The 22594-nt window shown below is 43.6% G+C and overlaps 1 protein-coding gene across 3 annotated transcripts in view; it reads right to left on the reverse strand.

Moving 5' to 3' along the window:
- Nucleotides 1–13689: 13689 nt before the first annotated feature.
- Nucleotides 13690–22594, reverse strand: part of MIPOL1 (mirror-image polydactyly 1) — a 194403-nt gene continuing 185498 nt past the window's right edge. For all 3 annotated transcript variants that reach the window (XM_082213642.1, XM_082213643.1, XM_082213644.1), the window contains exon 12: nt 13690–14762. In XM_082213642.1, the coding sequence (XP_082069768.1) occupies nt 14696–14762 (67 nt within the window). In that variant the 3' untranslated portion in view covers nt 13690–14695. The remainder of the gene's footprint in view (nt 14763–22594) is intronic.

Below are 22594 nucleotides of genomic sequence, written 5' to 3' on the forward strand. Positions count from 1 at the left end.
TCTTTTTTCATGATTTGTTTGTGACCACCCTACTAAGGGCCCCAGGGCGAGGGACTGAGGAACGAATTGGGAATGCTACACAAGTCCGAGCATATAAACCGATCTGGACTCTGCATTCATCATCTGAGGCCCTTCTTCATGTGCCTCCTCCATGGGAGGTCCAGAGGGTGGCAACAGGAAAATGGGCCTTTTCTGCAGTGGCCCCCTTTTTGTGGAATGCTCTCCCCAGGGAGGTTCAGCTGGCGCCTTCATTATATATTTTTAGGTGCCAGGTGAAAAACTCTTCAACTAGGCCTTTGGCTGATTACACAGCCTTCTAAATATTTTGTTGTTTTTGTTTGAACTATTCATTTGTGCTTTTACCTTGTATTTTTATATTGTGAACAGCCCTGAGACCTTTTGATGAAGGGCGGTATAGAAATCTAATAAACAGCAATAATAATATTTGTGCTCTTGTTCAGCTGCTGTTCGTTTCAGAACCCCCTGTCAGATCGTGTCCCTTAGATTCCGTTTGAAATGAGAGCCTGCCTCTGGCACTCATAGGTGGCCCTAAAACAGCAATCCAGTTTTTGCCCGACTGCCAGCCACAGCCCTCAACCTTCCTTGGCCAGGTGGCTTCTGAGTCTGCATGGAATAGGCAGACTCCAAAGACATTATCAGGTAAAGTAAAAAGGTAAAGGATCCCTGGACAGTTACGTCCAGTCAAAGGTGACTATGGGGTTGCAGCGCTCATCTCGTTTTCAGGCCACAGACAGCTTTTCAGGTCATGTGGCCAGCATGACTAAACTGCTTCTGGCACAATGGGACACCGTGATGGAAACCAGAGCGCACGGAAACACCGTTTACCTTCCCGCTGCAGCGGTACCTATTTATCTACTTGCACTGGTGTGCTTTCAAACTGCTAGGTTGGCAGGAGCTGGGACAGAGCAACGGGAGCTCACCCCGTCGCAGGGATTCGAACCACCAACCTTTTGATCGGCAAGCCCAAGAGGCTCAGTGGTTTAGACCACAGCGCCACCTGTGTCAGGTAGCCATCTTAGGAAAGGCTGATCTAAATTATTACAACTAGAATCCACAGCATGTTTAAACATTCAAGAAGAAGAAGAAGAGTTTGGATTTGATATCCCGCCTTTCACTCCCCTTCAGGAGTCTCAAAGCGGCTAACATTCTCCTTTCCCTTCCTCCCCCACAACAAACACTCTGTGAGGTGAGTGGGGCTGAGAGACTTCACAGAAGTGTGACTGGCCCAAGGTCACCCAGCAGCTGCATGTGGAGGAGCGGAGACTCAAACCCGGTTTCCCAGATTACGTGACTACCGCTCTTAACCACTACACCACACTGGCTCTGTGTTCCAAAGGGTGTATCAGTTGCAGGTCAATCTAATGATGCTTATCAGCTTGACAAGCTAGGCAAGTGTTGCTAAAGACTGGAAAGGCCTGACCCCTTGCTTCTAAAATTAAGGGGGTAGGTCTATAACCCACAGAGGGTGGGTCGCACACATAAGGCTTTTAATGCAGAGGTTTACTGCTGCCAGAGTTAAAAAGCTACAGGCAGTAATGACTCAGGTTAGATAAGGGATTGGATGGGTGGAGCGAGTGAACAATACACCCAAGTGCTTTTCTTTCAGCAACCATGGTTCAAATGAAGGTTACATTCCAAGGGGAGTGAACATTCCCCCCCCCCCCAAGGAAAGGATTGAAAAGCCCTTATTTTTAGTTTCGAAATGGCTAAGAGGGCATATGTAACTCTGAATATTGCCATAGATTTCTGAAATGGAAGATGCATTGAGTCTTCTGGGATTAACACTTTGCTACCAAATGGGTATACTCTGCACCTTACCCAAATGGCTCATACCTATGACGAAGAAGTCCCGTTAAAGTCCATGGATAGGATCCAGCAATTTGAAATGGGAGATTGGCTTGGAATCTCAAGCTGAGAATCTTCAGCAGCCTCAAGCAAACTACAATTCGCAGAATTCTCCAACTAGTATAATACAGCCAGCGACTCATGCTGCTTTATATAACTTTTGAATGGTATAACCAAAGCTCCAAGGGCAATGGTTCCAAGACCTGGGAAGACCTAAACACTGATATGCCTTTAGTTGGGATGTGGGTGGCGCTGTGGTCTAAACCACTGAGCCTTGTGCTTGCTGATCAGAAGGTTGGCAGTTTGAATCCCTGCGACGGGGTGAGCTCCCATTGTTCGGTCCCTGCTCCTGCCAACCTAGCAGTTCGAAAGCACGTCAAAGTGCAAGTAGATGAATAGGTACCGCTGCAGCAGGCAGGCAAATGGCGTTTCCGTGTGCTGCTCTGGTTTTGCCAGAAGTGACTTAGTCATGCTGGCCACATGACCCGGAAAAACTATCTGCGGACAAACGTCGGCTCCCTCGGCCAGTAAAGCGAGATGAGCACGCAACCCCAGAGACGTTTGCGTTATGCCTTTAGTCATGGGCTTAGCCGGGGGGGGCAAGGAAGGGCAGCTGCCCCCATAAATAAATAGAAATAAAAATACATAGCAAACTGAGGTTCTGCTCCCCTAACAAAAGGTCTGCTCCCCTCAGCAAAAATCCTGGCTACGCCCATGCCTTTAGTAGAAGAGATCAGAGAGAAATGTCCTACAGTTTCCATGCTGTTTTACTGGGTGACTAGCACTGATCTAGGGAGTGGAATAAAACCCATCATTATGGAGATGTCGGACCTGACTCCGTAGACACCTTATATATAGCACAGAGAGGCAAAATAGTTTTAATTAAGAGGGTCAGCAACAACAAACAAACAAAAACACAACCACCGGATCACATTAACAATACAGTATCTATCAATACATCTGTCTTGGTTTACACATGTAGCTCAATATACTCAATCCAAATACGTAGGTATCCAAGCCACTTTAGCATTTATTATTAATGTCCTTTGCTTGATTTTCTGTTTTGATAGTATTTTTCTCCTCTTCTATTCCTTCTTTTCGTATGCATTCTTTTCTTTAATAAATTGCAATAACACAAATAAATGAGGGGGGGGAAGGCTCAAGAACACTGTTTTGGTCTTGTCACTTACATTAATGGCTTATGGTGGTAGTGCAGGAGTGGCTAGGGAAAAGTATATGCCTTTTCTCAAGACACTTCCTGACCTCCCAATTTCTGCTTATATTGACACTAGTGCCCCACTTTTTCTGCTGCATGGTCCTCCAAGTGACTGTACACTATGGAAGGGGAACCTCAGGCCCAGGGGACAAAGGCGCTCACCACCAGAGCTCCTTATCTGGTCCTCCCTCGGCATCACTCCAGTGTGCCAGAGAGCCAGTGTGGTGTAGTGGTTAAGAGCCGTAGATTTGTAATCTGGTGAACCGGGGTTCGCGTCTCCGCTCCTCCACATGCAGCTGCTAAGTGACCTTGGGCCAGTCACACTTCTCTGAAGTCTCTCAGCCCCACTCACCTCACAGAGTGTTTGTTGTGGGGGAGGAAGGGAAAGGAGAATGTTAGCTGCTTTGAGACTCCTTCGGGTAGTGATAAAGCGGGATATCAAATCCAAACTCCTCCTCTTCTTCTGACACCCATTACTGGCCCTATTTGCACCCTCCTTGAGACTTTTTGCCTGGTTGCAATGTGTCCTTGCATTTTGTCATGTTGCCCCCAGAAGGATACCTTCACACATCACACACTGGGCCCAGCCACATTTCCCCTTAAGTCCGTTTTTCCTCTTTACCCCGTTTCCCACCTGGTCTGGGTGTCAAATCTCCTTCGCTTTCATTACGCAACTTTTGACCCTTTTCTCAGCTTCCCTCTCAGTCCTTCCACAGACTCAGGCTACATCGCTTCCCCTTTTGGATTTTTGTAAAACTCTGCTTGCAGCTAGCATTCCACCACGAACCACCCACCTATTGCTCTTATAGTACTTGATAATCCTTTTATTTAGCTCATGTTACAGTATAATTAAAAGCATCAGAATACAAAGCTAAGCTAACAAGATTAACTACTTTGCTTTTATGTGGCAGCCTTTCAGCCTCACTGCTAGATGTTGTCTGCCGGGGCTGTGAGCGGTTTGGAACAGGGGGTTAGGTAGTTATTTCCTTTACTTGTCTTCTGAGGCCCCATGGCATAACTATATCACCAGGAAACCCTTGATCCCTCGTCACTTCTTACTGTATGCTGAAAAGGGCTGTAGAACAGTATTTCACCATTCGTTTTATCCTCACAACAGTCCTGCGAGATAGGATGTTGACTTCCCCAAGGCCAGCCACAGATTCCATTGCATCACACCATGGCTGAGAGCCTCCAAGGAAATTCCAGTGTGCCCTGTATATTATAACAGATATGGCGTGAACACGATGGTACAGCTGAAACACTGGGCAGTCAGAAGCATTTATAACATGAGAGGCCCAGATTTCCAGTGCCCACAAATTTCACTAGCTGGCATTATAGTTGATCCACCCATACCAAGTGGTGAGGCTATCCTGGGTCTGAACCACTTCAAGAAGAAGGATACAGCAAAGGCAGGCTTGCACTGTGTGATTTCCCTGATGCTAACCACTGTTCTTCTGCTTTTTCACGTCTGTCCAAAAGACGTACACATAATCTGTTGGACAACTGCAATGCACTCTATGTGGGGCTACCTTTGAAGGTGACCTGGAAACTACAATTAATCCAGAATGTGGCAGCTAGACTGGTGACTGGGAGTGGCTGCCGAGACCACATAACACCGGTCTTGAAAGACCTACATTGGCTCCCAGTACGTTCCAAGCACAATTCAAAGTGTTGCTGCTGAACTTTAAAGCCCTAAATGGCCTCAGCCCTGTATACCTGAAGGAGCGTCTCCATCCCCATCGTTCAGCCCAGACACTGAGGTCCAGCGCAGAGGGCCTTCTGGTGATTCCCTCACTGTGAGAAGTGAGGTTACAGGGAACTAGGCAGTGGGCCTTCTCAGTAGTGGCACCTGCCCTGTGGAACACCCTCCCACCAGATGTCAAGGAAATAAACAACTATCTGACTTTTAGAAGACATCTGAAGGTAGCCCTGTTTAGGGAAGTTTTTAATGTTTGATGTTTTATTGTGTTTTTAATATTTTGTTGGGAGCTGCCCAGAGTGGCTGGGGAAACCCAGCCAGATGGACGGGGTATTATTTATTTATTTAGGTATTATTATTATTTATTATTATTTATCATCATCATCATTTCCAATTCATACTCTCTTGTCTAGTGCGCAATATGAAACACATGAAAGTTTTACAGGTGCAAGGGAGGGAGAATTGTATTATGAATGTTTAAAGATCACCCAGCTCAGTCTTAGGTTATTTAAAGATAAATAAAAGACAAACAGCAACAATGTGGTGTTAGTACCCATCAGGATGCTTATTTTGGAAGAATAATTTCTTTATGCAATGTTAAAGAAAAGCTGATCATGTCATTTTTGGGGTACTCTAACGATGGCCAGCTCACATATGGAGCAACCGCCTCACCATTGCTGAGAACCTCAAAGAATCCCTGAGGCTTGTATGGACTTCTATGGAAACACCGTTTGGAGGATGCGGTGCCTCCATGTGGGCAGGATAGTCATGGCAGATCTAGTTCTCACCGGGGCCAAACAGATGTCTATGGGAAGCCAGTAAGCAGGACCTGAGCACAACCTCACTCTCCCATTCCAGCAACAGCTCTTCAGAAGTATACTGCCTCCACTTGTGGAGGCAGAATATAGCACATACCCTCCATTCATTTGTCAAATCCTCTTTCAAAGCCATCCAAGTTTGTGGCCATCATGGCCTCCTGTGGCAGTGAGTTCCACAGTTTTACGATGCACTGTGTGAAGAAGTACTTTTCTTTGTCTGCCCTAAATCTTCCAATATTTAGCTTCATGGGACGTCACGGAGTTCTAGAGTTACGAGAGAGGGAGAAAACCTTTTCTCTATCCGCTTTCTCAATACCATGCATGATTTTATACACCTCTACCATGTCAGAGGACGCGGGTGGCACTGTGGGTTAAACCACAGAGCCTAGGGTTTGCTGATCAGAAGGTCGGTGGTTCGAATCCCCGCAACGGGGTGAGCTCCCATTGCTCGGTCCCAGCTCCTGCCCACCTAGCAGTTCGAAAGCACATCAAAGTGCAAGTAGATAAATAGGTACCGCTGCAGCGGAAAGGTAAACGGCGTTTCCGTGCTCTGCTCTGGTTTGCCAGAAGCGGCTTAATCATGCTGGCCACATGACTCGGAAGCTGTCTGTGGACAAACGCCGGCTCCTCGGCCTTTAGAGCAAGATGAGCGCCGCAACCCCAGGGTCGGTCACGACTGGACCTAATGGTCAGGGGTCCCTTTACCTTTACCTTACCATGTCACCTTATAATTAAAAAGCCCCAAATGCTGCAACCTTCCCACATAGGGGAGCTGCTTCATCCCCTTGATTGTTTCCGTTGCCCTTTTCTGCGAATCACGTTTTAACGCTCTACACGCATACGCTCCTGCATCTAGAAAACCAGCACATCAGGGAAAAGGGTAGGTTCGAGTTCTCCATGCTGACATGTGAGATTTTCATAGGCTGTTGGGGGAAGGACCAACCGTGTGAAATTTCTTAATGTGCAATTTCGCTCAAACACTTATGAAAACAAGTGGCCTTTTTCTAAAGCTAGAAACCAACTGTACCAAACTTTCGTTTTACGAAAATGAAATAACAGAGCTGAGTAACAGGAGTACCCAGCGAACACTACACAAGCAGCTCCTTCGCTGCCGGTAATGTTAGGGAGGATTTAGATAATATCTGTACAAAAACTGAAATGGCTGTGAAGAGATTTGACTCTTGTGGGAGCGGGGAGGGAGACTGGGAGACAAGCTTGATAACATACCTTATGGCATTTAAAAGGAAATGAGGCTTCTACAGGTGAAGTCTTAAATGAGCAATAGTCTCCCCCGATGAGAACTGTTCTTTGATAGACAGTTAATGACTGGAACATTTAAGACATAACGTGATTACTGAAAATGAGGCAGGCCATTACAATTGCCTGCCATTGGATGGGGTGGAGCCGACTAGCAGCAGCCGGCTAGTGCTTGTTCATGAAGACAAGAGCTGTCAAAGAAATAATTTAATTTAATGTGATAGAGGCTAAATTATGAAGCTTATGATGTAGGTCATTTTCCTTTAGACATTTTAGGTGCTACATCAGGGAGAATCAAGGACACTGACAGGGATGGCTGCTAAGAGACGGTCAACTGGGTAGAATTTATTGTAAGCTGTATGCAAAAACTAATTGGTGGATGCTGTAGGCAGATCCATCCATCTCCCAGGGGTCTCTGGGAAGTAGAACTCACTGAAGCTAGATGGCAATTTGAGAGTATATGTTGTCCTCCCCCTCCCCCGGCCAAGGTAATGTATTTTCCCCTCAAATAATGGGAGTTTCTGTCTTCCACACAATGTGTTGTACGTGGGGCTGCCTCTGTTGACAGTTTGGGAACTTTAGATGCTGCAGAATTTGGCGGCCAGGTTGCTCACTGGGGCAAGATGGTTTGAGCATATTATTACACTGATCCTGGCCCAACTGCACTGGCTGCCAATTCGTTTCCAGGCTCAATTCAGAGTGTTGGTTTTAGCCTACAAAGCCTTAAATAGCTCAGGACCGCAGTACCTCTGGAACTATCCCCCCCCATCTGAACCGACCTGGACCCTGCAATCATAATCTGAGGCCTTGCTTCATGTGCGTCCTCCACAAGATATCTGGAGGGTAGCAACATAGAATGGAGCTTTTCTGTGGTGGCTCCCTGCTCATGGAATGCTTCTCCAGGGTGGCTCACCTGGCGCCTTCATTACATATCTTTAGGCACCAGGTGAAAACCTTTCTCTATAACCAGGCCTTGGGCTGATTAACAGTCTTTTAAATCCTTTTAAATGTGTTTGGGAGGGGGCACTATTAGTTAGTTTTTTTTTGTTTACTATGTATTTTGTGTTCTCCTTTTATATTGTGTAATGCCCTGTGATCTTCAGATGAAGGTCAGTATACAAATTTAAGTATTATTATTAATAATACGGCAATACTCCAAAGTGCCATTTATTTCAATGAAACTTACTCTTTTTTTTGTAATAGTTTTTTTATTGCTTTTTTCCAGGTTAAAAATACATCATCAATGACACAACAAAAGCGATTTTACAGAAAAAAGAAGAGATTATAGAAAGAAAGAAAAAACATTCACTTTTTCAAATCAATTTTCATAATCAACCGGACTTCCCCACGTCCTCCGTCCCCTGCTTTCTTTGCAATAAAAATAAACAGCAAATTAATACCTTATTTTGAATGTTTTTGTGTTTTCATTTAATTATATAATCTACAATTTATACTTTTCTAAATCATAAGTGGGACGCGGGTGGCGCTGTGGGTTAAAGCCTCAGCACCTAGGGCTTGCCGATCGAAAGGTCGGCGGTTCGAATCCCCGCGGCGGGGTGCGCTCCCACTGCTCGGTCCCAGCGCCTGCCAACCTAGCAGTTCGAAAGCACCCCCGGGTGCAAGTAGATAAATAGGTACCGCTTACCAGCGGGAAGGTAAACGGCGTTCCGTGTGCTGCGCTGGCTCGCCAGATGCAGCTTTGTCACGCTGGCCACGTGACCCGGAAGTGTCTCCGGACAGCGCTGGCCCCCGGCCTATAGATGTGAGATGGGCGCACAAACCCCAGAGTCTGTCAAGACTGGCCCGTTCGGGCAGGGGTACCTTTACCTTTACCTTTAAATCATAACTTAATTTCCATCATTTACCAATCTCAATACTGAAGCATGTTTTTCCCGAAAGCTTAGCAAATTCTCAACATTCATATAACTTATAATGTTTTTGTAAATAGTCCTTAAATTTTTTCCAGTCCTCTTCCACTGCCTCTTCTCCCAGATCTCGGATTCTGCCTGTCATTTCGGCTAATTCCATGTAGTCGATCAGCTGCGAATGCCATTCTTCCAGCGTGGGTAGCTCCTGTGCCTTCCAATATTTGGCTATAAGGATTCTTGCTGCTGTAGTTGCATATAAAAAGAAGGTTCTATCTTTTTTTAACACTCTCTGGCCCACAATGCCCAGGAGGAAGGCCTCTGGTTTCTTATGAAAGGTGTATTTAAACACCTTTTTCAACTCATTGTAAATCATAAATGAAACTTACTCCTAGACAAATATGTATAGGACTTAGGTCTGTCTGGACCTAACCAGGTAGCTTTCTATTCTAGTGGATAACCCTGGTTTCTTGAATAATGAGAGCAAGGCATATTTTTCTGTTTACTCTCTCCACATACCACAAGATTTTATAAATCCCTATTGAGCGCTAGCTAAATTTGCTTCTTCTTTTTTAACTAAGTGGAAGTTCCCTGATGGTGGATTAGTTTGGGAAAGCACCATCCCATTGCAAATTTGCTGAAAATAGACTGACTTGGCAGCTGTAGAGTGAATATGGTAGTGCATGTTGGATTCTCATGCGGGAGAAATCAGTTGACCACTGCACTTTACGTTTCTTTACACTGCACTGCATCATTCAGCATCGATTCACAACACACGGCTGTTTGCTCACCACATTCATGAGACGAGAACTAGAAAAAACAACACAGGGTTGATGCAACCTTTCCACTCTTGGCTATGAAATTACCGTATTTTTCGCTCTATAAGACGCACCAGACCACAAGACGCACCTAGTTTTTGGAGGAGGAAAACAAGAAAAAAATATTCTGAATCTCAGAAGCCAGAACAGCAAGAGGGGATATCTGCACAGCCTGCATTCGCTCCATAAGACGCATACACATTTCCCCTTACTTTTTAGGAGGGAAAAAGTGAGTCTTATAGAGCAAAAAATACGGTATTTTTGTGTTTGTGAAGTAACGCACACCAAGGCAGGCTGCTTATTTGCTGAGCGATACAGACCAAAGTGCCTTCGCCAAGTAACCTCAATGACCCCCGTTAAGAATTGCTAATTTTATTTGCAGGGAAAAGAAGGGGATTCCAAGCTATTGAAAGTTCTCAAAATCCTGCTTGTTCATGGCCTCATATTTCAGAGGCTGATTTTTATAAATAGTCAAGGGAGAACACACCCACCAGGCTACATAAAGAACTTGCGAAACAATAAAGCAACATCTGTGAAAGTCAAATACTGGAGAACAAAGCTCTGGGCCTCCAGACGTACATGTTTCAGCAGTTCCCAGACAGTTTTGTATCATGTATCTTAATTTTTGGAATTCCCTTTCAGTTGTTTTGCTTTGGAAGAATGTTGGTCAACAGTTCTTGTTTTCTGGCAAACGTGTGAGAAGGGATGCCCTCTGTCCTCAGACCTCCTGCAGGGTCAGAGGGGATTTTGTGTGTGTGTGTTGAATCTGGCAATGGAAGGAGGCAGCATATTCATACTTTCTGATAGGTGTCCTTCCAAAACAAAGACAAAAAAACTACCCCACTCAGCAGATCTGAGTCAGGAAATCCACTGTGGTTAGCCGTAATTTACCAATCAGTCTATCTGAATGTAGCAATAAAAGTGTTGCTAATGTACCAGAACTCCAATAACAAAAGCCAAGAGATGAAAGAGCTATAACTCTGAGTAAAATTTAGGAATTTCCTGAAGAGGGAAAGAGATTTATTTTGATCTCTCCATGGAGTTCTGAACCCCTGGGATAGGATGGGACAATCTCCCTCTCCCGGACTCAAACATGCATGCAAAATAGATAAAACCGGGTAGAACCCAACCATGCACTGAGATCACCATGTATGCAAATGGCCCACAGATCTTGCTTCTCATCCCCAGGAACTAGCACCATGCCAGGAACTTACCTCCATGGAAAGGTGTGGCACCGCACTGGCTTCCACATTTCTTGGACTGCACAGAGTAGTGACTGGAGCCACATGGCACCAGATGTGTGACTGTGCCTGCCCTAAGGAGCTCATGATGGGAAGATCTCTTGTGTCTTATTTGGGCTGATGACTTTCCTGGCCATGTCTTAACCATGCTGCAGGGTGCAAGAATAGGACCAGGTACATTTACTGCAAAGAAGCCTTTGTTCTGAATGTACTCTTTCACTGTATTTATTCTGTAAAAAAGGGGGTGAAGAGAAATCTGGACTATCAATACAAAGTTTTGAAGCCCCCCGTTTCTTGATTTTTACAGTTAATTTCTGACTCGCATTCATGCAATGACAATCCTTCACCTTGAATTGTTTTTAAAAGCAACCTTTACAAAGCCTATTTTAATAAAAGGATTACAATCTACAAAAGGGTAAGAGACAGGTAACCTGAGATCCAATTTTGGAACGTATACTCCTTGTTCAAATGTGCAAGCTTGAACTTAACAAATGTTTAAAATATTTGAGTTTTTTAAACCGTGCCAAAATAAACCACATCTTTTCTAAAGGCTACATATTTAGCTAGGCACTGGCAATGTAAATCATTCAACCATTCCAACTATTTGTTTAAAAGCCTCCTGGAACACGTGCAGCTCCAACAAAACTGAAGAATGAAAAGTCTAGACTGTTGAAGACTACAACTGACTTCTAATCAAATTAAAACAAGTAAGGAACTTTTGGGAGGTTCATTAGGGCTTCACTAATGAAATGCTCTTTTAAAAAAAAAACATTTTACACAGACCTAGAGCTAAATGGGAAAACGCATACAGTATGTAATATAACATAGGTAAGCTATTTTACCAATACCTAAATTTTAGATTCTAAAGAACGGATATAATTCCTTCCATCCTTTGGATGCAGAGCAAAACAGAATCTCATATGCAAAGACGATGCATATATGGGAGCGGGTTCCACCTGAACATTCCAGCCTAAGATGGGAACCATGCACAAAAAAGTTTAGCACCTACATCACTGCACTAAGCCACATGGGCCTATAGGAGGAATTCAACACCACCCTGCTCTGATTGTTCCACCAGTGCCAGAATTTCAGCTTGCCAGATGGAACAAATTCCCCTTCTTCCCCTGCAACCTGCACTAGGGGGATCTCTTGACCCTCCCAAGTCTATTTTTTGGGGGGGGGGCATACCGGGGCAGAGGGGCAAAGCTCTTTTGCATAAGCAGAATTCCATGTGCAGGGCTTGCACTGCTGTGTCTTGTTAGGCAAATCCCACCCGAAGTGCATAAAATGTATATATGTGTGTATGTGTGTGCGCACACTTTCAATCTCACCAGAAGAACCCATTAAAGCAGGGTTCTTAACCTGGGGCAGGGGGAAGAAGGTAGCAGAAAGAGGGGAGGGGAAGGGAGAATGATAGCAAAAAGATAAGAGGCGTACAAGATGGAGAACGGTGATAAAGATCACCCTGGCAGTGCTGAATATATTGGGCAACCCGCTGACACTGCCCCTGATACACCAACTTAATAGAGGGTTCTAGGGCTCTGTGAGTCTAGGGTGAGGGAGTCAGCCTTGGGATGGAAGATGCACTGCCCTTCTTAGAAGGTTGGGAGATATCAGAGGATGGCTGGGACAAGGGAGGGGGATTCCACTGTACAAAATACCACAGTCAGGTTATGATTTGGGGCCGGATGGGAAACATTGCTGGGTGATGCAAGGTCCCCATTTCTTTCCTGTTCAAGTTGACTTGTTGCAGTATAGTTAATTAGTGAGGGCTTAGGGGAGGCTTACCATGAATCTAATTACAGTGCTGGAAAGCTTTAATAATGCTCTTATTCTGAGACAACGTGATGCTATTTACATATTTTACCATGACATGGACCATGGATGGCTCACAACTCACTGTGCAATCCCGCTGAAAAAATACACAGTATCTCCATGTAGCATTGAAGGAATAGTGACACGACTCGCAATGGTAATTACATTTGTTATCTTAGCCAGTGGGGGTGGACGGGTGGGGGGGACAAGCTCTTACTTTGAACCCTGGGAAGGAGGAAGAACGATCATGATCAGTGTGCAAATTAGAAAGCATCTCACATTTCCTGCGTAAATCAAGAGACATAAACCGTATTCCAGTCTGTCATGCTGAGCTGTAGGCAGCTGTCAAAGGTGAGCCAAGAAGAACAAGGAGTTGAGCCCAGAATCTGAACTGAGCAACCAAGACAGGACACACAGGAACACCCCTGAGCTAGGAAGCCATTGTTGCCCAGACAAGGTCCCAGGGTAAACAGGAAGTCTTTATATAGCACTTCCTGTCAGCCCAGTGGGCAACCTGGATGGGGCCATTCTAGAACCTGACTAGATGATCTAAGCTGCAGTTCTGACAGCTCATCATATGCAGCTGAAGCACACAGAACCAAAAGTTCCTAGTTTCTAGCCCAAGCAGCTTCTGATATCTGCTCATGATTGTCTTTTTGAGAGGAAAGGAGTTTGCAGACCATAAGCAACCCACGTGTATGGAGGATGTTAGAATCTGGAGGATGAACTTTGCAGCAGGGTTTATAATCTTGGAATCTTCAATAGATTTCCCTCTCCCCCATTTTTCCTTCAAGAGCAGCCATGTTACTCTGTACTATGCCAAGAATAGCCATGTACGTTTGTAGTATTAAAAAGATCAAAAATCCTGAGACATGTTAAGGAACAAATGCTGTATTGTATTTTCAAGGAGCAATGCCCACTTCTTCGGATGTATGAAATGGACAGAGAAATATGGATGTACAGATACACACACGGGTTACTCACCCCTGCAGCTCAGTTTTAGTGTGTGCACACATGTGCAAGTGTACAGAGACTGAGATGCAATGGTGGATAAACCAAGTTAATGAGAATGAAACAGAACAGGAATAATTGACTCACAGCAAATACATCATATGGTATTTATTTCCTTCAATCCTTCATTTTCCCCATTATAATCTTTTTCACTGAATCTGTAAAACAATAATCAAGGAAAGCTGGAGAAAGAGATTGCCTGGGCAATTTTAAATGATAGGAAACTGACATGGGGGTACATTTCTTGCGGGAGGTTAATCATATCTCCAGTTTGTTTGCTTTTATTTGAGAGGATTCATAACAACAAGGACTGCTTTAAATGAGACATAATGAATCTTCTGTGCTTCTGTACAACATGAGACGGGGAATCTCAAAAGAAATCACATACTGAACAATTAAGATGTGAACATAAAGAATTTGCTAAGTTATCAGGATATATCTACTACTACTTGATATATGTTTTAATTTTTCCTGAAAATGGTCTGTATGCCTTCCCTTCAGTGTGTCTGCACAGGGACAATTTTCATTAACCTATACAGTGTTGGCAGAAAACAAACAGTGTTTTTGAAGAGAAAATGCAACATTTTACAAGATATTAGATGTATATTTTTATTCTGAGCTCCTATCATTTACATACATCTTGAATTCTAGCATTATCGGATAATTTCAATATTTATATTCAACCCAGTGGATTCAGAGTTCAATAATAATCTGCAAGGTTTTGCATCTTATATTAGGCAGAAAGAGTAAGACCTGACTAAGCAGGCTACACTTGGTAAAGAAACAATTGCCTATAGTGTGTGTGTGTGTATACAACACACAAACTTTCTCAAAGGCTTGCTAACCCTACCAAAACAGATCTGCTATGAAAGTAAATAAATTTTCGTTGGGATACCTTTGGACAAATCACAGAACTCAGCAGCCAAGTGGTTAAACATTTATGATTTGATTTTATCTCGGCTTGGAATGTCGTTGGAGTGTCCCACTTCTAACAACTGTTTGCTAAGTTAAGGCTTTAATGTTTACACAGCGCTGAATGAAGCAGCCTGGTCACCAGATGTGAATGCTTCCCCAGACTGGAGTTTTCTATCAGATCACCGTCCTAATGGTCCCTGCGCCAATCTTCTTCCTTAGGACGTCCACCAGCCTTTGCAACCTGGAATGGGGGAGGCGAATGAAGAAAAGGAAACTAATATTAGGAATGTCCTGGCTGAAAGAGACAGTGTTTGCTCTGGACCAATAAGTCCCAGGGGTGGTCATGCTAGGAAACAAAGCATTACTGTAACAGAGACAGGCTCCCAAGGCAGAATGCAGACAATTTGCGAGGAACTTTTAACCTACAGCCCAGCCCCGTCCCAGTCAGAAGAGCGTGTTAACTCATCTCCCACTTCGTAGTAAACACAATATCTGAGAACCCCGCATCTCTCAAGTTTGCACAGTACTGCCGACTGCTTGTGTGTGAAGCTTCTTGCAGAGATGCCTTCACACAAGCAGCAAATTTGGTTCCTGTTTGGGGGGGCAGGGGGGAACCCTGCTTTGGTGCCTGTTGCTCTCGTTACATGGAACACCCAATTCTCTTTTGTCATTTAAAATATCTCTGCCCTTGTTTCTACCTCAGCCACCAACAAGCTTTAGTTGAATGCGTGCTGCATATTTCCCTAAATTTCCCTATACATCATAATGTATAATATCATTTGCAGAATTGGAGAAACTAGTGAGATGGTTGGATAGGGAAGGTGGAAGCCCTTTGTTTGGAGAATCAGGCCTCCTCCTTTTCCCTTCTTCCTTCTACCACGATTCCCTACAATACCTACCTAGTTTTCTGGCAGCCCAGCTCATCCACCTCCCCATTTACATGTTATTAAAAACCAGTTATGGAACAGGCTCCCAAGAAAGGCTCACCTTTAAACATGATTTTAACATTTTAAAGATCAGTTAATGTAAAACAGTGTGGTTGGAAGGTGTGTCCCTTTGGTGTCATTTATTTGCGATTAGGTATTATTACTATTGTTATAAGAATATTTATTTATATCCCCTCTTTATCCCTGTAAGGCACCCAGAAAAAAGAGCAATAATTAAAAACTAATTTTATATAATATTGTTGAGTTTGTGGGTGCCAGACTCCTTTAATCGCTGAATCCAGAAAGTGTTAGAATTTGATGAAGGCTGGGGGGTTTTAAGCTGGGTGCCAGACAATTCTCATCCCAGGATTGACCAGCATTCTAATAACAATACATTTTAGCAATTTCCTTTGTTAATGCATAAAACTTTTTTTGAAGGTTCTCCGCCCCTGCCCCCTGCATGGCATAAAAACATATATTGAGAGAAGGGGAGCAAATCCAACACTAGTATATTAAAATATACAGTACTTTTTGCCATTGGGAATTTCAATAAATTGCCCTCAGTAAAGCTAAAAACATCAACATAGTTATACAAGAAGGAAATCATGTTCCATCATATGTGAAGAATGTTAAGTGCAAATGAATTTGTTCTCATGGATGAGAGAAAGAGATATATATGGTTACCAGACGTCCCTGTTTCCCAGGGACAGTCTCCGGATTTACAAATCTGTCCCCGAACAAAATCCATCCCCGGAACGTCCTCGGATTTCATTTAATGTTCTCAGATTTATATTTTAAGTGTTGTAGATTTATTAGTAGGGAATGAATGTTGTGTGATTGCTTCATTGGCACAAGACACATCATATAGGGAGTTCTGGCGAGGCAAAATGGCGGGTGCCACGGCAGCAAGCAGCTCCTGAAGCCAGCCAGAGCCAACTGTGCTACCAGGCTGGCTCTGGGCTGCTGAGACTGCCGCTGCCAGTGCTGAGGGGGAACCGGGGATGCCCGGTGCATCAACTGGGGGAACCGCTGGAGCCCCCCCCCCACAACCCATATCGAGCTGGGAGCAAGAGAGCTTGGTCATCTGGCCAACTGCCCAGTGGCGCTCCAGGGCCAGTAAAACCCCCGGAGCTGACACAGTGAGAAGGAGGAGAAGAGAAGGAGAAGGAAGAAAGAGAAAGAGGAAGGAGAAAAAAGAGGGGAGCCCTGACCTTGCCGTGCCGCTGCGGAGGAGAGGTAGGAGAACACCAGGAGGGCAAGGACATGCAGCCAAGTCCAGGACCAACCTGAACCTACTCCATGGCAGCTAGCGATCCAAGAGAGCAGATGAGGCCAAGATGAAGGCTATGCGACAGAGGAGACCACAGAAGAGAAGATATTACTTCTTTACAGTGGCACCTCAGGTTAAGAACTTAATTCTGGAGGTCCGTTCTTAACCTGAAACTGTTCTTAACCTGAGGTACCACTTTAGCTAATGGGACCTCCAGCTGCCGCTGCACCACCGGAGCACGATTTCTGTTCTCATCCTGAAGCAAAGTTCTTAACCCGAGGTACTATTTCTGGGTTAGCAGAGTCTGTAACCTGAAGCGTCTGTAACCCGAGGTACCACTGTATTTATTTTTTAAATAATTTTTTAAAAAATATTTTACCCCCTCTTTTCAAAAAAAAAAAAAAGGGGTCCCCGGATTCTTTGAAAAAAATCTGGTAACCTGAGAGAGAGAGAGAGAGAGAGAGAGAGAGAGAGAGAGAGGAGAGAGAGAGCGCTAGCTTTATAGCAGATAACTGCAAGCTCTACAAAGATAGCTGCTTTGGTTTTAGTGATCCAAGCAGAAGTATCTGATACTAACAGAGGTGCATGCTAGGTATCGAAACTCTCACATTTTCCAGGAGACTCTAGGCTCCTTCCAACTGTGCTTTTTATTGCACTATTCAGAAAACTTCATCCCTGAAACTAGATTAGGAATCCACCCACTACGTAAAAACATTGGTACGGGAGAAGGGGGCGGGGTGAGTGGTAGGCAATAAGGCTTTCAGCAAGAAACAGGAAATGGTGACAGAGAGGTTTAACTACTTTTACTATGCTCTGTGATACTGAAGAAATTTATGCAGGTCAAGTGAACCAGGAGAGCAACAGAAGGCTGCATACATGCAGATGTGCTCATGGCTACTTGGAATAAGAGGATGCCTACCGGTCCCAGTAGGATAAAGGGTGATGAGCAATTCCCCATGCAGCTTCCAAACAATGAACCTCCAGAATGCTTTCCCACTGAACTAAAACCCTTCTGTATGTGTCTAAAAAGTTTAAACCCTCTAATTCAGGCATAGGCAAACTTGGACCTTCAGATGTTTTTGAGACTACAATTCCCATCATCCCTGACCACTAGTCCTGTTAGCTAGAGATGATGGGAGTTGTAGTCCCAAAAAACATCTGAAGGGCCGAGTTTGCCTATGCCTGCTCTAATTCCAATGGGGCTTAACCTCAAGTGTGTGTACAAGGGTTGCAAAGTTACTTTTTTGAAACTTAAAAATCATCATTTTTAAACGAGGGCTGCAACATTCAGATAATCCTAATCATGATAAGAGTATGTTGGTCCTCCTGATGAATCAGGCAGCAGATTTGGAAGTTTTTACCATTCTTTTTAATGGAGGGGGAATCCAAAGTTTGCACAAACAGGAGGTAAGCATTCGTTCCCCTTCTCTTCCAAGTTATACCCCCCTCAACACGCCCCCCCCCCCGTTTTAGAGGATCAGGTTCCCTCTGAACAGTGAGGGTGGCATTGTATGGGGCCGCAGCACGGTGGCAGAACTGCCTGAAATTGGATGGAGAGCCTTTGCCCCAGCTAAAGCAAGTTCCTTCTGCACCATTTCGTAAGTGATATGTAATTATTTTCTTATCACTTGGCACGATGAAACAGAAAACCTAACAATTCAGATGTCTGTGTGGGCTCAACGTTGCTTAAGATGTAAAAGCTGGGAATGTACCAGTCTAGCCTGTCTGCATGAAACCTGAGAGATACAGGCTAAACACTGTGGTACCTTCTTAGCGTGCAAACATTTTATTATGGAAGATGATGCAAATATTTGGAAGTCGTGGAATTCCTCAGGGGGAGCAAGCTCAGCGCACTCCCATCCACAGGTTATGCTACTGGTGTTGTCTCAGTTCTTGGGGGGGTGGCCACAGCAAAACACATTCCACCTCAATGTGGCTCTTGTCTTGATTTCATTTTCTCCCCTTCAGCAACAGAAGAAAGCCCACCAACATTTGTCAGCGAAGTAATACCATGCATGGGAAGGGAATGGGAAAGACAATGGCTGGAGGGCTTACTTATGAGCCTCAAGAGCACAGACATATAAGGAGATGCGACCAACCACCATCGGGGAACACCACAATTGACAAGTCAATGAGGAGTCACCCATGCTTGAAAAGAAATACCCATAGGATGAAAGTTGCTGTCTTCTGGTTAACTCTGAAACTGTCAGGCCTCATTGAAAATAATGAGGCTTAGCAATCATGGCTATGGCTCTTCAGATGAATGATGACGGCTATCATCAAAATGAGGTAGACCACACCACGCATCAGGAATGCAAGACCACTTTGCTCTTTGTTTTATTCCGGAAAAAAACATTGCAGGTTTAATCAATGGTAACAAGAGGAATTAAACTTTTTCTGGGTATGAAAGAAATGGACCCAAAGCAGGAACTACATCTCAAAAGCAGCAAATTACACTTGAAGAGAAAAGTATTTATCTAAGAAAGTGCTTCTCATTCAAAAATTGTACTTGGGATAGTACAACCAGACTGGGCTGGACTGGCCCAAATAAATTTTTGGCTGCTCTTCCAAATGCACGCTCTCTCTCTCTCCCTACACACCCACACACACACACACACACACCCCATATAGAGCAAATTCCTCATTGTTCCAGCAGGCCCATTTTTCAAGTGGAAGCTCAGACTCTGGACTGCTTAGCAGGTATTGGCCCTGACACAATTGCTTCAGGTGCACCAGGGATAATCCGGCCTTGATGAGAGTGGGCCCTGATAGGTTTACCTGGTGGGGTAATGACAGTGGTGGATGCCAGTGCTGCCATCAACACTGAGTGGCTTGGAGTTGCCATTAAAAATTCCCACAATGTACTGGTGTGTCACTGCGCTGGGGGCACTTTAGGAAATTAAAATGGTAGCTTCAAGCCAACTGGCATTGGAATCATAAGCCACAGGGCATCAGTGGACCCCATCAGGTTCTTGGTACCTATCAGCTGCCCAAAGGTGCTGTGCCTCACCATAATCAACTCCTGCCCGGAAACCAATGTCCCCACTGTGAAAGGACATGTGGATCCAGAACTGGCCTCCATAGTCACTTAAGGACTCACTGTTAAAACCGTGTTTATGGAAGACAATCTTACTCGGCTACGAGTGATCGCCAAAGAAGACCGTGCTCATAAAAGGTTATAAAAAGTGAACAATAGTATTTAAGCAGCCAGCATCACCATTATTCATTTCTAATAGTTTATTAATTTACATACCGTTTAATTCCAAAATAGGTTTCTAAGCATAAAATGCTTATAAAAGTATAAACATCAATTTACATGTTACAATTTACCATTAAAATATAAACATCCATAATTAAAATACACAATAAAACAACCCCACTAAAGTACACAAACCCATAGTTAAAAGGTGCAATAAAGCAGTATCGTGCCAAATACGTTTACTTGGAACAACTTTGTTTAGGCATTTAGCTAAGTTGTGTATTAGATCTGTTGTTCGGTCCCAGCTCCTGCCCACACACACAGTTTCAAGCTGTTAAAGTTAAGTTAGCTTATTTGTATTGTTTTGAAACAATGTTGCGTGGATTTATTTACTTTTGTATTTACTTACTGACCTCACACTTATTTCTAACCATTCTGAAATTTTTAAAAATTGCAATATGTTGTTCATTTGATACATTGTGATCCACCATGGGCACAATTTTGTGGAAAAGTGATATACAAATAAACAGATGGTGGTGGCGATGACATTTAGACACCTACCTATTTCTTCAAGGCTTTCAAACCTCAAATAATTTGTCTGTGCAGCAACAGTGACAAATTATTGCTTCTAAATGTGCAGAACTGTGTTGTGTTTTGATATTTGTTGACGGCTTTATGTATTATTATTGGATTCCACCCAGAGGTCTTAAGACAAAGAAGAGAGATAAGTTTCAAAAGTAAACAAACATTTTCATCATTACCTTTGTGAGTTTCACTAGGATGTGAAAGGTGGGATATAAAGTCAACAACAAATGAACCGAATACCTGAATGTACTATTCAGAATAGGAGCAGGAAACAGGGCTTTGCCTATAACAAAACACTGTGTACTTCAAATGAAAAACAACTGAGCAAATTTAATATGGCAGCATTATTAGTCATCTACAGTGCTATGAGACTAGGGTTGCCATATGTGTGGAATTTCCTAGACATAGCTGGAATACTGCAGTTTGAAGCAGGGTCCAGGTGGAAATCTCTGAAATGTCCTTGAAAATCTGGACATATGGCAACCCATTTCGGAATTCTAGATTTTGTTGAATAGCTCAAAAACTTCATTATTTTTGAGATTTTGCAAAAAACACACACACAAAAAAAACACAACATGGAACAACAACAACAAACAAACAAACCCAACTACTTTGCCAAAAAAACTCAACAACATTTGTGTCTGGATTTTCACTTTTTGAAAGATGTCAACCCTACTGAGAGGCTTTGGTTGTATACATGCTACTGGCTTAAAATGAAGCAAGGCCATTGTTTCTTTCACTGGATCAAAGCTGGTTTGTGGGGGGAAACGCATCAAAAGATAGTATTTCTTAGGAAGCAACAGGATAAATAAAGGATTGTGGCTTACTTTGTGTGTTCATCGCTTCTCACACCAGTGATGGGAGGGCACAGGATGCAGAGTAAACAGGGAATGTGTATGCAGCCTTTGTTATTTTTGGTACAGCTGCCTAACACAGCTACTGTTCTGGAAATCGGGTCCCAAAAAGTTCAAAAAGAACTACTATTTGGGTTTCTGTACCTTATATCCTAGCTGCTGTCTAGACACCAAATTGACAACATGAGGTTTTGGCCCTAACCTCTGTGCTATATATGAAGTATAACACTGAATGCTCTTCTTCTCTGGGATGACTGCTCTTCAGTGGAAATTGCCACACAGCTAGGGGAGTGTGAATCTTGCTGAAGTTCATGACTTTTTTAAGGGACCAAGACAGGGCGCTGCCAGTATTCTTCAGGAAGCAGTGATTTCACCTCCCTTCAAACTAATAAATATTTCAGTACAAATGCTGTCTGTAGCACAGTTAGCTCAGCTTCATGGGCAAACTGTTTGCTAATGCATGTGAGCCTAGGTTCATATGAACTGTAGTTACATCACCAGCAGACTACATTAGGTCTGTACAGTGGTGCCTCGCAAGACAAAATTAATTCGTTCCGGGATTTTTTTCATCTAGCGAATTTTTCGTCTTGCGAAGCACGAAATCCCATAGGAATGCATTGAAATTCAATTAATGCGTTCCTATGGTCAAAAAAAGTCCAAACAAAGCCAAATTTGGTACAACAAGAGTTTATTAAGTGCTCTTTAAAGTCACACATACTGTAAAGAGCATTTCAAAAACTGAAGGAACAATAAATTAAGTTTCTAAACATGACAGAAAAACATTTAAAAATCAACAAAGTGTACAGTACATTTTCTAAGACTCTGGGGGACAACTCGAAGAAGGTTCCTCTTCCACTCTTTGCTTCTTGCTGAAGAACCCCCTCCTCAACTGTTTCCCCAGCCACCCACCACACAGAAATTCAAATCCAGATTTTTTTTTAAAAAACAGCAGAGTGGCCCAATGGTCACAGAAAATCACAAAAATGCAGAAAAAACCACACAAGCTTCCAGATTCTTGCAAACCCCTCCTCAACTGTTCCCCCAGCCACCCACCACACAGAAATTCAAATCCAGGTTTTTTTTTAAAAAGCAGCAGAGTGGCCCAATGGTCACAGAAAATCATAAAAATGCAGAAAAAAACACACAAGCTTCCAGATTCTTGCAAACCCCTCCCCAACACCAAGTCCTTGAATTCCAAACACCCCAACCCAAAATCCAAACTCCCCAAAAATTTTTTAA

The sequence above is a fragment of the Podarcis vaucheri genome (genome assembly GCF_965113315.1).
Source record: "Podarcis vaucheri genome assembly, chromosome: 1".
Classification (NCBI taxonomy): Eukaryota; Metazoa; Chordata; class Lepidosauria; order Squamata; family Lacertidae; genus Podarcis; species Podarcis vaucheri.